This window comes from Oncorhynchus clarkii, chromosome 17 (assembly GCF_045791955.1).
Source record: "Oncorhynchus clarkii lewisi isolate Uvic-CL-2024 chromosome 17, UVic_Ocla_1.0, whole genome shotgun sequence".
Lineage (NCBI taxonomy): Eukaryota > Metazoa > Chordata > Actinopteri > Salmoniformes > Salmonidae > Oncorhynchus > Oncorhynchus clarkii.
Window position 1 is genome coordinate 47118272 of NC_092163.1, and position 18474 is coordinate 47136745.

The 18474-nt window shown below is 39.8% G+C and overlaps 1 protein-coding gene across 1 annotated transcript in view; it reads left to right on the forward strand.

Annotated features, from left to right (window-relative positions):
* The window catches only part of LOC139370985 (carboxy-terminal domain RNA polymerase II polypeptide A small phosphatase 2-like), a 32825-nt gene extending 14912 nt beyond the window's left edge, over positions 1-17913 (forward strand). Inside the window, exons 2-7 of the mRNA XM_071110940.1 lie at positions 2747-2898; positions 6403-6504; positions 11727-11783; positions 12766-12858; positions 13366-13551; positions 13808-17913. Of these exons, the coding sequence (XP_070967041.1) occupies positions 2747-2898; positions 6403-6504; positions 11727-11783; positions 12766-12858; positions 13366-13551; positions 13808-13933 (716 nt within the window). The 3' untranslated portion in view covers positions 13934-17913. The remainder of the gene's footprint in view (positions 1-2746; positions 2899-6402; positions 6505-11726; positions 11784-12765; positions 12859-13365; positions 13552-13807) is intronic.
* The last annotated feature ends 561 nt before the right edge of the window (positions 17914-18474 follow it).

Consider the following 18474-nt stretch of genomic DNA (forward strand, 5'->3'; position numbering starts at 1 on the left):
GGTTTTCTTGGTGTTCAAAACAAGTTTGTAACAGCAAACCCACTCCCTGATATTTCTCAGATCTACTTGTAGAGCTTGCTGTACCTGTTGAACCGATGTCTTACTGTATCAATTATAGTATCATCTGAAAATATAGTAGTTTGAGTTTGATAAGACATAAGGAAGGTCATTGGTATATATTAAGTAAAGAAGTGGCCCAAGGCAGCTGCCCTGCGGTATTCCACAGTTTTAAAGCATGAGGGGAAGAAAAATAACCATTGATATAGGTGGACTGTTTCTGATCAGTTAGATATGACTGTACCCAATTCAATGCTACCTTCTTAAAACCATAATGCAATAATTTTGTAAATTATTTAATGATCCACTAAATCAAACGCTACTCTAAAATCTAAAAATAGTACACCCACAAACCTGCCATTATCCATAGCATTGAGCCACTGGTCAGTCATGTCAACCAATGCAGTAGTAGTGGAATGGGTTTTGCAATAAGCTTGCTGATTGACTGTAATCAGATCATTCTTTTCCATGTACTCCCATATTTGTCTACTCACAATACCCTCCAATATCTTACTGAATGAATGGAGTAGACTAATTGGTCGACTATTGGCAGGAGTAATGGGTTCTTTGCTGTCTTTCGGGATAGGACCCAGTTTAGCATGCTTCCATACATTTGCAAACGTCCCCTTTTCCAGTGACCAATTAAATGTGTGTTTTAGTGGAGCTGTAATCTGGGGAGCAGCAATCACGTTGTAGAAACATCTCAAGGATGATCAATGGAAACAGGATGTACCTGAGCTCAATTTTGAGTCTCATGGTAAAGGGTCTGAATACTTAATCTAAATAAGATATTTCTGTTTTTGAATATATTTGCAAAAATTTCTGAACTTGTTTTCGCTTTGTTATTATGGGGTATTGTGTGTAGATTATTATTTTTCAATCCATTTTAGAATAAGGCTCTAACTTAACAAAGTGTGGAAAAAGTAAACGGGTCTGAATACTTTCCGAATGCACTGTAACTGTTGAAAGTGAGGAAGGAGGAAGCAACAATAGAGAGAGAGTAATACGCACATCATTAGGGGAAATATTATAAAATATATATATATATATGCGTCAGCCTACTAAATGTACATTTCTAAATTAAAATCAAATTTACTAGCTTATAATTGTAACGTTGTCGGACGCATGTCCTGCACCAGTATTGCATGTTCGTTTCCATCTTCATGGTTTGATCGAGATGCGTAATTCTACTTTAATACAGTACAGTAGGCCTAATACAGTCCACACTCAAAAAGATTAGCCTACTGGAGCTTGTTCCATTTATCTATGGGCTTTTATGGTTTTCTGTAGTGTGTAATGTGCTATCCATGTGCTGAATCACAGCACAATCCTTTTGGGCTCGGGCTCATGAAATGTCTTAAGCTAGTAAAATATCTTTACTGTATGGTTCAGTGTGCATCAGGCTTGAATTTTCATTCCTACAAAATTTGTAATCAAATCCAGACATATTTATATGCTTTAGAATGACACTTCTGGTTTTGGTCGGAAATACTGGGTTACCCAGGAGTAAAGTTATTTATCCTCGGGATGGAACATTTTGTAAAATAACTGGAAAATATTCAACCCTACAACATGTTTCTTTCCAACATTAGTGCTGTTTTCCTAAAGTTAAATGCGCTTCGTGTTTTGTTTTCTTGCATGATACTAACAAGTGTTGAGATACTGGTAGCGTCCTGACCCTACTTTTGACCAAGGCTCATAGTCCACTACATAGGGAATAGGGTGCTTTTTGGGACTCAGACCAGTCAGTCAGTCAGTGGCTTTTTATACTTCCTTTTCTCGTGCCTCCCAGATGCCTGAGTGTGTAAATGGAGCCGACTCCCTCTGACCCTGTGAACTGAGCTCATGCAGAAATAGACCCACACAGAGAGCAGGATCAGTTTCCTGCCTGCTCTGATCTGTCAGCCCTGGTAAAGACTAGGCAGGGAGGCCTGAATGATATATTCTAGTGACAACAGGATTCTCCTCTAGAGAGCGATATGGAAGGCATATAATGGCCGTCGGAGATGAACCCTAGTCCTGGAATAAAAAACAAGCCCAATCTCTGTTACTCCAGGACTAGGCTTAATTGGTGTCTGGAAAACCGGCCTTAAGGGTATACCTAAGCGATAAGGCCCGAGGGAGTGTGATATATGGCCAATATACCATGGCTAATGGCTGTTTTTATGCACAACGCAACACGGAGTGCCTGTATACAGCCCTTAGCTGTGGTATATTGGCAATATACCACAAACAGTAGAGGGGCCTTATTGCTATTATAAACTGGTTATCAGTGTAATTAGAGCAGTAAAAATACATATTTTGTCATACCCATGGTATACAGTATGATATACCATGGCTTTCAGCCAATCAGCATTCAGGGCTCGAACCACCCAGTTTATAATGGTTATCAGAGAGGGTGACATCATAAATGTTTGGTACCAATTAGGGTGTCAGTTATTGTAGGTCTACTTGTTATGGGTGTTAGTTAGTGATTGAGATTGACTCATGATTGCAAATGAAAGTAGTCCCGACGAAGTCTGTTTAGGGGTAAGGGGGGTAAGGGATTTAATTTTTGTGTCTTCTCTTTATCCCATATTAAAACACTCAGTAACTTATATTCTAGGTGTGGGTATACCCATATGGGTTTCACCTGCTGTGATTTTATTTACATATTTGTTGATATTGTTTTTGTTCCTTCTCTCCCTAGGCCAGGTGAACAAATCTTCCCCAAAGAAGCCTCGGAGCCGAAATATCTTCAAAGCCCTCTTCTGTTGCCTCCGAGCACAGGATGCCTCTCAGCCTCCACCCCCTGCCCAGGATACCTTACTTCCTCCTGAGGACAATGGGACGATCGCCAAGGTAACACAAACAGCCCCCCCCCCCCCACCAACTTCTGTCCAAGAGGCTATGGCAAGTAGTGATGCAATTTACATCAGAATTGGTCTTAAAAAGTGGCAAATTCAATGAAATGTCATGTTAGATAAATCGTAGTGAATGGAGAATAAAGCCTAGATGGAGATTTTATAACTTCTCCCTGACAGATAAATTGGTCTTCATGCTGTACAATCTTATTTCCTCAGATTCAGTATTATTCTGTCTGTTTTCACACTGTTCAGTACTCTAGATAAACCATGTAATTACTATATTAAATGGCTAATGTGGCCTAATATGAATCACTATGGCTCTATTAATGTAATTTACCAACTATAGTAGATCCATACAGTACAACACTTGTATTTGGGTCAGTGGGTATGCATAACTACATCCCAAATGGCACCCTGTTTTCTGTAGAGTGCACTACTTTTTACCAGGGTCCACAGAGCTCTGGTCAAAATTAAGGCTCTTTTTAGGGAATAGGGGGCCATTCAGGACGCATCCCATATCATTACCCTGCAGATTAATATCTGTGACTTTGAATTACAGTTCCTTTTAGCTCAATGACTCATGTCCCCACACCATGTTCAGATGTTAGACTGCTCATGAACAGTCAATCCCCAGTTCACTTAAGTCTTCAGGATTTAATTGGGCCAAGATAATAGGGTGTAGATAAATATAATTAAATTATTAAAATGTCACAGTTGAAACTACCACGCTTCCCAGACCTTCCCCCTGTATTTATTTATTTATATTGTAGGGTGTCCAAACAAAACGCAGATTTTGACCATGGGTAAAATGTTAATTGTATAGATAATCCTCTAAGAAAACCAATGGTCCAAACCTCATGTCTCTATCATAATCGGTTCTAAAGTTAGTTTTTGCCCTTGTAAGATGGACACATAAATGGAGGCCAGAGAAAGAGTGGTCAGAAGTAAGGAAAATTGCACAGCATCATGTCAGCTAGGCTGGATGCGGTGCGAGAATGATTGAACTCGTCATCTTTCATCTCGACTCTGCAGGATATGAAACAATTTAGAGGTAAGAGATCCATTTGAGACATGTAGTGTTTTCAACCGAGCACTGAGCTTACTGGAAGCTTTTTATTTTCAAAACCTTTTACATTTAATTCATCCCGTGCCATACTTATTTAGATTTTTGCAACCCACGAAAACAACAGGAAGACTACCATCACCATATGTAAAATCCACTAAAGGAACTCGGTGCTTATTATCGGATGTCATAGGTTACGAAACCTGACTTTTTGGATCCTGTTAATGAAATGTTCGATAAATACTCCACTGAACGATTCAGAACATGAATAATCATATTTGTTGTGTTAAATGTATTTTATAACATAAGGAAGTGAAATTTCCTCTCACGTGTGTTTTCACCCACTCTGGGCATAGTGGGTGGACACCCTATATATTGATGACACTGGTTTAGTTAACATGTTGGACAATGGGCTTTTTAAATATGAGCTGTTCAGACAAAGGCTAACCGTTTAAACTCTCCCTTGTGCTAACTAAGGCTAACACCTTAAACTCTCCCCTGTGCTAGCTAAGGCTAACCACTTAAACTCTCCCCTGTGCTAGCTAAGGCTAACACCTTAAACTCTCCCCTGTGCTAGCTAAGGCTAACCACTTAAACTCTCCCCTGTGCTAGCTAAGGCTAACACCTTAAACTCTCCCCTGTGCTAACTAAGCACCCTCTTCGACTGATGATGCTTCAACTGTTTACCAAACACATTAGTCAGTAAAAAAAAACACATCTGTTATGTTTGACTTTATAACATAGATTAACACGACCGTGTGGACCTCACTGTTCTTCTGTTAAAAGTGTTTAGAGAGAGAGCGTGGATAGGTTTAGAATATATAGGCAGGCTACTTGTAGGCAGCAGCACATTTAGACCAAAGAGGAAAATATTTTGGTTGCAGAAATGAAGCTACTTTTCTCCCAAAGCTAGGCTGTATTAGGCCTGTCCTCAAGCCAATAAAATACTCTGTTGATGATATGTAGCCTAATGCTGGTTTGTTTTCTACTAGGCACAGTTAAGAACTGTCATGGATATAGGCCTAGAATAGATGTTTGTTGAGCCCTGTTGGTGGGTTTGGGGTGGATGAGTGGGAGACTCTAGAACCTAGTTAATTGTCTTTCATCTCTCTGATTAGCTTGATCTACTTCAAAACCTTCGCTACCAGTTCCAAGTACGTAAAGGACAATATCACTGTGGTTTTTGTGGAAGTTAGAACTATACTGAATGGGGTTAAATTAAACTGTCAAATTGGGGATGATGCTCAGGCAAATGTTTATGACAGTTGTTTTTGTTATTTTTATCCATTATCGTCAGACATGTTATACACAGCTGTTAAATGCTATTGTATTTGGGATGGAAAAGGAAATTAATTCAGTTTTGCAATAGGATACGTGTCTTCAATTTTGATTGTAGATGGGCCATAGGTTATTTTTCTGAAACTCACATGTGAACGTGATTCCTGTATAGAATTGTACCAGAGTCCCAGGTTATTAGATGATGGATTCCCTCTGGAATCTGTCGTCAAGTGTGGGGTGTGATGGGTATTCAGGTACTGCAGAGGGTCTGAGATTTGTATTTATTTTATTATTGTTATTTCAATGTTTTTATGAATATTGCTAACAGAATAAACACATGTTTAATTACATACTTAGAGTAGAATAGAGGATAATATTATCTTTCTAATAATGCCCACATTATTTCTCAACTCCTAATATTGAGCATGTTACACTCATTGAAGCCAATTACACTCACAGGAGTATCTGCCCTAGGCTTTGAAAAAGCACCCGTGAATAGGCTACCAGTGCGGCACACAGCTGGTAAGCTTTTCCAACACATTGCTTACCTTTGTTTTACCAGCTAAACAGCTGCTTTTAGTGAATTTTTTTGGGGAGTTGCCCTTCTAGCTAATAGGCTATGTTAGAGTTTCTACTTCCTCTTCCAATTATAATGTGGGGAGATCAAAATAATGAAAAACTATTCCCAGTCTATTCATTTTAAAATGTTAATTACTTTTCCTTGCCATTCACCTGATAAGACAAGAAAAACTGTTTTGCTAACATATGATGGTGTCCCGGTTTGCCTGGGAGAGGGTCCCTGGGCAAGAAAAGGTTCAACACAGGGAAAAGTGTAACCTGGTGGCCAAACATGTTACTACAGTGCACTCTGAATATAAGAATCCTAGATATAAGAATTAACCACTTACAGTAGTTTTAAACAGTGGGACGGAAGTATTTCTAAACTATAATCAACAATGGCCACTTACTTACTGGGACTTATGTGATTTTTATAGCCAATGCGATTCTTACAAGGCTGGTGCACTGTAATGTGAAAAAGAGAGTAGGATGAGTGCAACATGTAGTGGTGCAGGCTGGGTAATGTGGTTCCTTTTTGACCTCCCCACCTCTACCCTCCTACTCCTCTCCCTACCCTTCTCCCTGTCCTGCCCCTTTCAGGTCCCAGAGACCAGTCTACTGCCAGAGGTAACCCCTGAGGATGAGGGCAAGATCTGTGTGGTCATTGACCTGGACGAAACGCTGGTGCACAGCTCATTCAAGGTAACACACACACTTAATAAGAAATGGTGCTTATGGAAAACCTTGACCTATTATCTCACCACATATGAAGAATTCCGAGAGATGTTGTTTTGATCCTGTGCAAGCCAGGGCAGATGATCATGCAGTATATACAGTTGAAGTCGGAAGTTTACATACACTTAGGTTGGAGTCATTAAAACTTGTTTTTCAACCACTCCACAAATTACTTGAAAGCAAACTATAGTTTTGGCAAGTCGGTTAGGATATCTACTTTGTGCATGACAGAAGTAATTTTTCCAATGATTGTTTACAGACAGATTATTTCACTTATAATTCACTGTATCATAATTCCAGTGGGTCAGAAATGTACATATACTAAATTGACTGTGCCTTTTAAACAGCTTGGAAAATTCCAGAAAATGATGTTATGGCTTTAGAAGCTTCTGATAGGCTAATTGACATTGTTTGAGTCAATTGGAGGTGTACCTGTGGATGTATTTCAAGGCCTACCTTCAAACTCAGTGCCTCTGCTTGACATCATGGGAAAATCAAAATAAATCAGCCAAGACCTCAGAAAAAAAATTGTAGACCTCCACAAGTCTGGTTCATCCTTGGGAGCAATTTCCAAATGCCTGAAGGTACCATGTTCATCTGTACAAACAATAGTACGCAAGGATAAACACCATGGGACCACGCAGCCGTCGTACCGCTCAGGAAGGGTATGTTTTCTGTCTCCTAGAGATGAACAGACTTTGGTGCGAAAAGTGCAAATCAATCCCAGAACAACAGCAAAGGACCTTGTGAAGATTCTGGAGGAAACCGATACAGAAGTATCTATATCCACAGTAAAACGAGTCCTACATCGACATAACCTGAAAGGCCGCTCAGAAAGGAAGAAGCTACTGCTCCAAAACCGCCATAAGAAAGCCAGACTACGGTTTGCAACTGCACATGGGGACAAAGATTGTACTTTTTGGAGAAATGTCCTCTGGTCTGATGAAATAAAAGTAGAACTGTTTAGCCATAGTGACCATCGTTATGTTTGGAGGGAAAGGGGAGATGCTTGCAAGCCGAAGAACACCATCCCATCCGTGAAGCATGGGGGTGGCAGCATCATTTTGTGGGGTGCTTTGCTGCAGTAGGGACTGGTGCATATCACAAAATAGATGGCATCATGAGGTAGGAAATTATGTGGATATATTGAAGCAACATCTCAAGACATCAGTCAGGAAGTTAAAGCTTGGTCGCAAATGGGTCTTCCAAATGGACAATGACCCCAAGAATACTTCCAAAGCTGTGGCAAAATGTATTAAGGACAACAAAGTAAAGGTTTTAGAGTGGCCATCACAAAGCCCTGACCTCAATCCTATTGAAAATGTGTGGGCAGAACTGAAAAAACGTGTGCGAGCAAGGAGGCCAACAAACCTGACTAAGTTACACCAGCTCTGTCAGGAGGAATGGGCCAAAATTCACCCAACTTATTGTGGGAAGCTTGTGGAAGGCTACCCAAAACGTTTGACCCAAGTTAAACAATTGAAAGGCAATGCTACCAAATACTAATTGAGTGTATGTAAACCTCTGACCCACAGGGAATGTGATGAACGGAATAAAAGCTTTAAAAAATCTCTCTACTATTATTCTGACATTTCACATTCTTAAAATAAAGTGGTGATCATAACTGACATAAGACATGGACTTTTTACTAGGATTAAATGTCAAGAATTGTGAAAAACTGAGTTTTAATGTATTTGGCTAAGGTGTATGTAAACTTCCAACTTCAACTGTAACTCTTACTTCACTTGTTTGCAACAACAGGTTGTAATCTCGTGGCTCAGTTGATAGAGCATTGCGCTTGCAACGCCGGGGTTGTGTGTTCGATTCCCACAGGGGGCCTGTACAAAAATGTGTGTTCTCACTGCTAGTGATGCACCGATATGACATTTTTGGCCGATACCGGTATCCAATATTTTCCTTGCCAAAAAAACAATGCAGATAACCGATATTTAAACTTTTAGCAGCCTTTTAAGCATTCTAGTACAGTTAAATAGTTAACACACACATGGACGCAGTGGTCTAAGGCACTGCATGTCAGTGCAAGAGGCGTCACTACAGTCCCTAGGCTGCATCACATGGTAAGTCCTTGCATCCATAACTGTTTAGTCCAGTCCGTCATTGAAAAAAATGATTTGTTCTTAAAACTCTTACAGCTACCCCCCTACTTTTTTCAATTTCCGTCTGAAGACATACCCAAATCTAACTGCCTGTAGCTCAGGCCCAGAACCAAGGATATGCATATTATTGGTTTCATTTGAAAGAAAACACTCTGAAGTTTGTGTAAATGTGAGTTGAATGTAGGAGAATATAACACAATAGATCTGGTTTAGATAATACAATGAAAAAAACATATGTTTTTTATTTTTATTGTTGTATCATCATCTTTAAAATGAACTAGACAAAACAAACATTCAGATAGGATGATGGGGACAATTTCAGTGAAAAACATAAGAGGGCAACAGTACTTTTGCAAAGTTTCAGAATGATAACTTCCAAAATGAGTGTGCTACATGACATTTATCATGAAGTCACCCAGGTGTCCCACACAAGTAGCCCAAATGTACACAAGTGGCCAAATTGGTGAAGTTATACATTTTGAATGGAATAACTATATACCAAATACCAAAATGGTATTCTAACACACACCCGCCCCCCCCCAAAAATGGGGAAAAAATATATAAATTTACAAAATAACACTTTCAATATTTGGAAGACCCTCAGTCCTCTACACAATATTGTGCTGCTGATGCCAGGTGCCATAGCAGTCTCTTTCTGCTGTAAAGCAGAGGGTCACCAAGCATGGGGGACTTCATTTTGCAAAGAACACAGCGGCGCCTCCATGCTGTGCCCTTTTGGCCCTGAGGCACATCCATGCCTGCAGAAATACATTTGGGCAGATGAACACCACTTGTGGCAAGAGCTGGATGAACCAGCTTCAGTGGGGGATGGACACCTTGGCACTGGGGGCTCCCATTCGGAGTCAGTGTCACTGTGAAAGAAAATGTTCAGTTAGAATAGTTTCACATATGAGCCCTGTATCAACAGGTATAATAAAAATAAAATAAAATATATATATAGAGTACAGGGAACATAAGGTTGAATATATTATTATAGACCTGTAAGATCTACTGTCTCATTTATATTATGGCAGACCAGCTAGATCTACTGTCTATTTTACCTTATGACATTTCAGCTAGATCTACTGTCTTTATTATATTACAACAGACCAGCTGTATCTACTGTCTCCATTTCACTTTGGCCATTGTTGTGGGCCAGCCCTCCCCTCAACAACCTCAAATAGGCTATTTCATGTGGGGGTGGGGTGGGGTGGAGCGGCAGACACACGCATCTCGGCCATGCTCCCTCTAATCCACAATATGTGTATATATACACACACAAACATAGGCTATGGGTCATAAACATACATACAAACATACCCCCACCCACAATGTATAGCCAACGTGTACTTTACACATTTCATTACATTTTTATATATTGCTACTAAAATTTTAAAAAATCACATATTTTATATTATTAATTTCAAACAACGACATTAGCATGAGAAGAACTTACCAGTCCAAAACGATGTCCTCTCCGTTCAAAGAATATTCCTCCATTTGGGAATCAAAGCTATGAACCGTCCTCCAACAATCTCTGTCTCACTTTCCTGATAAATTTCTTCTAAAATTGTGTGTACATCTGTATATCTAGACTTAGATTTAGCTTTCCCTGACTTAGTCGCCATACTGATTGATATATAAAAAGCTGAAGATGCGCTTTACCAAAAAAGTGCGTAACATGCGCTCCTTCCAGTATGAATCTTCAATGGCGAATGACCCACTTTACGCCGGAGTTTACTACTTGGGTTGGTCTTCCAACACATAACCATTACATATTGCCGTTTACCTCAGCTCATTTGCTATCTACCCAGCTAGATTTCAAGACGATCTGTGGTCATTGGGTTAAAATACAGTCAATCAACGAAACAGCAGTCATATCATTGGTGCACAATGATGTCATTACTTGTTGTCTTCAAATCGGTTTCTTTCAGTCAATACGTCCAGCGAAAGGACCTATCAAGTTTGGTTGTGTTACAAACAAACCAGTTGATTGCAATGAAACTAAACATGACTGGAAAAGTCACGTTTTAGTGTGTGTATTTACATCGAATGTGTCGTCGTCAAATTGAATGAGACGGAATTCACAACACAAGCGGTTCACAAAATGTTTCGTGTTAGGCTATAAAAATGGATTTTATCAAACAAAAGACCATTCATTGTGTAACAATGAGCATTGGGATTGCAAACAGGAAGATCGTCAAAGGTAAACAATTTATTTTATTGCAATTTGTGATTTTGTTACGCCTGTGCTTGTTGAAATATTTTTTTTTTATGGGGCTCTATCCTCAGGTAATCGCATCGTATTCTTTCGCAGTAAATCATTTTTTAAATCTGACAACGCAGTTGGATTAGCAAGATTCTAGTCTTTCGAAACATGTGAGACACTTGTGTTTTCATGAATGTTTAATATGACTATTTATGTAGCGATCACTGTATGTTGTCGAATTTAATCCCGCTAGCGGGTTCGGTGCGCAGAGGTTCAGTAGCTGGCTAGCGATCATTTTCATAAACTGAAGTTCCATTTCAATAGGCGAACAATAAGTGGCAACCTTGCTAAAACTTACTCATAAGGTTTCCTAAATCATTGCTAAGAATAATAAAAATGACTGCAGTTTCTGCTGGTCATTGTTTTCAGGCTGGTTGTATTGATGCTAGCTAGGTACCAAGCTAAAGCTAGCCACCCTATAAGTTGCTTTGGAACAAATTATGCTTTATTACCAACTCAGTATTGTAAACGCATCGTTCGTGTCCTTGTTTGTAGACATCGTTCGTGTCCTTGTTTGCTTGTTTGTAGACTTTTTTTGTACAGCTTAGACAGTGCTACTATCTTTTTTTGACACGCAAAGACCCAAACGGCGTTCCATAGTGTGTATGTCGTGAAGCTAATAATAGTGACGCTATCTGAAGTAGTGACGCATAGTAGTGACGCAGAATCTGCTCACGGGAGATTACAGAATATCTAATCTTTGTGGTTAATGTATACTTTTGTCTTTTGAGTGTCACTGCAACTGGTTTTATTGGATTTGAAAACTGATGATGGTGAATGGTTGTCCTTTTCTGATCCTGTAGCCCATCAGTAATGCTGACTTCATTGTACCTGTGGAGATTGAAGGAACAACACACCAGGTAATTTACAATGACTATGGCATTCAGATCAACACACATGTCTTGTGTGTATGTGCTCCATCAGACAAATTCAAATAATCAGCCTCCCTGTGTTTATGTTTAGCTATTGCAGCCCATTAGAGAAATACAACTGCTTCGGAAATTGAACACATTTAACATTAATACATTAATTCAAATTTGAAATCAAAAGGAACATTTGTTGTATAAATATGTTATTTTCCATGATCAAGATGGATTTACTTTGTAGTTATTGTAGAAGTCATATGTATCAATTGTAAAAATGTTAAAGCTGTATAGTACAGTTAAGCCAGGGGTCATCGAGGGCTCCCTCACCCCATAATGGCCTCCTCGCCGTGGGACACTAGCCAAAGCTCTCTGGCTTCGGCCTGATTCAAGTAATCCAGGATAGGCTGGTTCCCGCCAGCACGGCCTATTCTCGATTACTTGTTTCAGGAGGCGGCTGCCAACTTCCAACACACCCTCTGGAACGACCACACCGACAGACGCTTGGACGCATTCCCTGACCCACAGACGGAATGAGTAGGAAAAAGCAGGCAGACCAAACAGGGAGGCAGACCTCCATTGTATTCAGTAAATGTTTAACCCTTTTTTAACCTTCCTGTTCAGTTTTGTTTTATATGTTGGCTTTCTTTTATTTTCTGAAATGTTGAACCAGGTTGTTGAATGGATGAAAGATGGATCCACTTGTGCTTACTAGCCTCTGTTTTCTTTTCACTGTTGCCTTTTCAATTTGCCAACACATTAAGCTTTTTAAGCCAGGTGAGTCAACTCTGTAGCCAGTGAATAACTTTGATCAGATTGCAGATCAATAGATACTGTGGTCCTTACGGACTGGAGTTGTGTGAAGTTGCTCCAGTCAGTTAGTTAGTCCATAGACTAGTGTTCATAGATGGTCGCTGCTGGATAGCTGTACTTGATTCTCCTAGCCAGATGCTTATAACCGTGCTGTGATGTGTCCCAGGTTTTCGTCCTGAAGAGGCCACATGTCGACGAGTTCCTCCAAAGGATGGGAGAGCTGTTTGAGTGTGTTCTCTTCACTGCAAGTCTTGCAAAGGTAACATTGCTTTTACTGTTTTGGAAAATTAACTGGTACTTATACCATTTGCTCCACCTGGTGGCGATGAGATATGCCTCTTGAAAACGTAGCAATTCCAGCATTGTTAAAGGGATACTTCGGGTTTTTGGCAATGAGGCCCTTTATCTACTTCCCAAGAGTTGGATGAACTTGTGGATACCATTTGTATGTCTCTCTCCAGTATGAAGGAAGTTAGAGGTAATGTTGCTAGCCAATGCTAGTTAGAAATTGCGCTTGTGCTAGTTAGCAATTAACTTCAAACTGCCGCAGAGACATAAAAATGGTATCCACGAGTTCATCCAACTCTGGGGAAGTAGATAAATGGCCTCATTGCCAAAATCCCGAAGTATCCCTTCAATTCGTCTGTACCACCCAACATACCACTCCCCATACATCCTACTCTCTGTCCTACTCCCTTCCTGGCCCTCGCTACCTTTCTGTTTCTATCTTTTTCTCTCCATCTCCTCCCTACCGTCTCTCCTGTAGTATGCAGACCCAGTGACCGACCTTCTAGATCAGTGTGGTGTGTTCCGGACGCGTCTCTTTCGGGAGTCCTGTGTGTTCCATCAGGGCTGCTACGTCAAGGACCTGAGCCGCCTGGGCCGCCAGCTCAACAAGACCCTCATCCTGGACAACTCCCCCGCCTCCTACATCTTCCACCCTGAGAATGCTGTGAGTGCTGCTGTCCAGCCTGAGCTTTACTGTCTCACCAAAGGCCTTACAGGCCTGTCCCAATGTAGAATCACTGAGGTGATCTTCCTGGTTTAAGCAAGAAGCTATTTGATGCCAACATTCCCGTTTTTTTTCTGAACTTGTTTTAAACTGTGGAAATCAACATTTCCCAACTGCAGTGAAAAGTTTATTTCCTTAGTTAATAGCCTAATTTCTCTAAAATGTCAAATGTTTTATTCTATGTGTGTGTCCTCAGGTGCCTGTGGTGTCCTGGTTTGACGACCTGGAGGACACAGAGCTGCTGAGCCTCCTGCCTGTCTTTGAAGAGCTGAGTGAGGCGGAAGACGTCTATGCCAAACTGCAGCAGCTACGGGCCCCCTGACACGACACACCCCCTCTTATAAGCCAGAATCTCCCCCTCCCAGCCAGACCACACCCATCAACCGACGGAAAAAGACCAAACCTTACCTACATACACACACTGTGTGCGGTGTTAGTATCCTAGACACACACTCTGTGTTTGTTTGGCCCCTGAACTGTGTGTCTGGACGGCTGTCCACTTTTCCTACTATTTTCCTCCTCAGTATGTTAGCTGGTGCTGCAAAACTGCTGTTCTGGAAAAAATCCAACAAACACAATGCAAAGTGGCTCACTCTTTTCTCATTTTAAATGTACTCAAACGCATACTAGTACTCCAATCATTTAAACTGACTTGCCAGATCTTTGTTTCTCCAAAAACGAGACTTAGATTTTATAGCACTAATTGCGACACAAAACAATTGACTGTACACACAACATCTCTGCTTCGACAATAATCTCTGTACAAACACTTTGAAGGGGGACTCTAAAGCATTGCAAGGAATCTACAAAAACCACATAGTGATTTTAATTTCCATTTCGTAGTACAACGGCCTGTATAAAGGCGTTTTTTAAGGAAGTTTCTCCTGAATGGATTGAGTCCTTCAGGAAATTAATTTTAAAAGCTAAACCCAGTGGTCTTTCTGATCCAAGGCCAGCATGACATGACATTACAGTGCATGACATGACCTCATTTGAGCAGACCTTACATGGGGAGCAAGGGATCTCCATCTTTGTGCCTTCTGAAAAGAAAAATATATTAATTCTGTTTTGGTTTTGTTTTTGAAGTAAGAAAAAATTGCGTTCTTTCCAGAAAATGGTTCTTTTTCAATTGTTAGGTTTTTCTATACATTTTTGAGATGTCTTTTAAATGTTTGATATGGTAAGAAGTGTAGATGACTTTTGTAATGTCTTGGATGTTGAGGAAGAACAGCCATACGTTAACAGCCTCTGTGTATGTTGTATTTACATGAAATCCTCCATTCTCATTAGCTGAAGATAACCTAATCCTCGACCAATTGGGACCATTACAAACCAAGGGTCACACCATCGTGTAAAGGCAGGACTGTAACATAAACCCTGCCTCTTTATGCAGATTCACCCTGAGATGCATCAGGTACAGGACACTTGAACTGGTTTCCCAAAATTTTTGGCACCCCCTTAAAAAAATGCCCTTTAAATGAACAGACTAATTTAGACTTTAAAGTTCGGTAGCAAATTTGGAGTGATTCTCTGCTGGTGTATAGTCTGCTAAGGATGCCATATTGGTTAAACCGAGGCCTTTTTGTTACATTTTGTGTCAAGCCTTCTGGGTGCCATATTTGGGTCGCGTGAGGGACTTGTGATAAGTAGGCTGCTAAGAGTGAACACAATGCACACTAGTTTACCCCCTACCGGTTGCCCTTTATCCATAGTTTGCCAAGTCATTTCCACTCAACTTTTACTATTTTAAAATGTATCCTATTTAAGGTAAGATATTTTGGTTTGTAAAAAACAAAATGACAATACTGAGAAGTAAAAGTATGTGTTTTACAAATTCTCTTTGCGTTATTGCCTGTTCTAGAAGTTCTACAGTACTCACACTGACATATCTTAGGTGTTGTACACATTGTGGGGTGGCAGTGGTTTTGTGGTGGCAAAATATGGATTGATTTAGCAAGATATGTTCTATTGCTCAAATTGTAACTGTAGGCACACACAGGCATGCCCAATCCTGACTAGTCACTGTATCCCAAAGAGATTTGTTTTGTGGTTGTTTTATTCACAAGATAAAGCACCGCCTTATACTATTACACTTTATGAAGTGCCTACGGTTTCTTTCTGCGTTGAAAGCTTTAGAATAAAACATCAAGGGTCTCCATCATCCCCATTTTTCATTTTAGAATTTTACAACTGATAACCTGTCTAGTGTTGGTCGGAAATTGAGTAATCCACAAATCGCTCTTTGCCAAGTGATCCTACTCCGCTGTTTCATTGGGATTCAAAGAAAGGGCAGTGTGTTATAATGTTGTGGACCCCACATCCACACTGTCAGAGAAATGTATCTACTGCATGTTTGTCATGTGTTCTGTAGATATTTATAAGCGTGTTAATCCCTGGCTGCATTGCAAATGGCACTCTATTCCGTATATAGTGCACTACTTTTGACCAGAACTATGGGCTCTGGTTAAAAGTAAAAACTAAAAAAGGTTTTATTGTCACATACACCGGATAGGTACAGTGAAATGTGTTGTTTTACAAGGTCAGCCATAGTATTACGGTGCTCCTGGAGCAAATTAGGGTTAAGTGTCTTGCTCAAAGGCACATCGACAAATTTCTCACATTGCCGGCTCGGGTATTCGAACCAACAACCTTTCAGTGACTGGCCCAACGCTCTAACCGCTAGGCAGTGCACTATATAGGGAATAGATGACCTTTTGGGACGCACAAGAATCCTCTTCTTTTGTCAGTTGGATAGGATGTTAAGTTTTGTCTTCTGGTGGTGGGATTTGGTGGAGGGTGCACAAGGTGTGACCTGACTGTTATTGTTATGTCTGAAACACGAAAGGTAAAGTGGGGTCATAGACATCAGTATTTACCAAAGCTCAACACTTTTATTTTGTGGAGGTGGGTTGTAGGAGGGGAGGGGTGTGGGCACTAAATATTCACACTACAATTTTAATTAAAGCGTTCTTGCGCCAGTTTCCCTTCTAGTCGAAAGAACTAGTATTGTTGCATTAAACATGCAGCACTTCACTGTCAGTAATGGTGAATCCGTAAGAGGCCTACATGATACCTGGTATATTTAGTCAAAATGTCTGCTGACATGAAATTACTAATGTAGTGAAAGATATTGACATTCAAATCAGAGGTAACATGTCAAACGCTAATTACAGTCATGTTATGGATCATGGTTTCAGGAGAAAGTTTATTGTCTATGATTGTGAGGTAATATGTAACGTCTATGAAATGCATGCTATGGCCCTCAACAAATGCGACTTTAAAAATGTCCTGTGTTTGATTCAAATATAGTTTACTCTTAAGTGAGAAATACAAGATTTCATGATCCCTTTGTTCCTATGCATCGGAATGATGCAATTATAATTGAGATCATACTATTGATTTTATCTTCCACATATACATTTTATTTTCTCAAAGACCGGGAGAGAAAAAATTTAAAGAACTAGAGTGTTATGTCCTTGAAATTAGTTTGTCCTAAAAATAAAAAATAATTCTTGGTACTTGGTAATTCTTTTCTTTTTTGATATGAAATATTACAAACAAATAATGGATTGAAATATAGCTCTAAAAAGCTTTGTGTTCTCTTGTTTTGGACATGGATTATTCCTATTTGGATTATTTTGTCATTTCTAACATATATGGAGATCTTTCTGCAATCTCTTTATTTTAAGTGTTCAGTTGGTTTACTTACTGTGCGGCTTCTTAGATGCCAACCAACGATCAGAACAAAATAAGGTATGATTCAGAGGGTACAATCTATTGATGCCTGTATGTCTATTGATCAATCTATTGAATAGATTGTCATGGTGACCAATGTAGTATTTTCTGATAAGTGATGGGAAAAATTTCAGCAAGTAAGTTCTGTTTGGATCAAATTATTTTCCCATTTTAGATTTTTTTGTTAACTGGATTCTTTAATGGGTTGATTGTGTGGTTGGGTCAGGATTTGTGTACCATGAACAAACTGCTGATCTTACACAGAAACTATGCAGAAGGAGATACAGAAATACATGCAGTATATTGCTAAAATGATCAACCCACTGGGCACAGACGTCAATTCCACATTGGTTCAATGTAATTTTGTTGAAATGACGTGGAAACAACGTTGATTCAACCAGTATGTGCCCAGTGGGAACTTTTACTCTTGAAAATATGTTTTGTACAGCTATTTTCTGAAAACTTTAACGTAAGATTCCTGCATTATATTTTTGGGGGCTTTTTTGTTAAACTAGCAATTCTGAAAATTGTTTTTCAAAGATGGAATAAAAACATTGATTATAGTGAGTTTGTCTACTGTAGTGTATATATGTCCGCATTTCCAGAGAGCAGTAACACATTCATTCACCTTGCTACACACACTAAACAAACATACCCAAACCTCAATGCCCAATCACAAAGAGATTTGCATTCCACAAACAATATTGTAGAATCAGAAAGTCAAATTCAGAGTAAGCACCCCAAATGGCACCCTTCTCCCTATATAGTACACTACTTTTAACTAGGGACCATAGTGGTTTGGTCCAAAGTAGTGCACTATGTTGGGAATAGGGTGGTGTTTGGGATGCAATCAGAGGCTATTGGGTAATGACGTTATGACATCATATGTGATGTTATGAATCAGCTGTCCACTGTGTTTGGACAAAGCCCTGTCCATCAATGGCCACATAAAAAAAATGGAGCCTTAACTAGATTTGGGAAATAGCCAGGGCAGAGGTGGGGCATACTGAGATTGGATCATTCTGATCACATCCAACCAATCACAGAGGTCAGCATGAGTAGATGTGGCTCCTTCCCTGGGTGTTAACAAATCCTTTCATATTTCAGTAATCGTGCCTGGGTGGTATC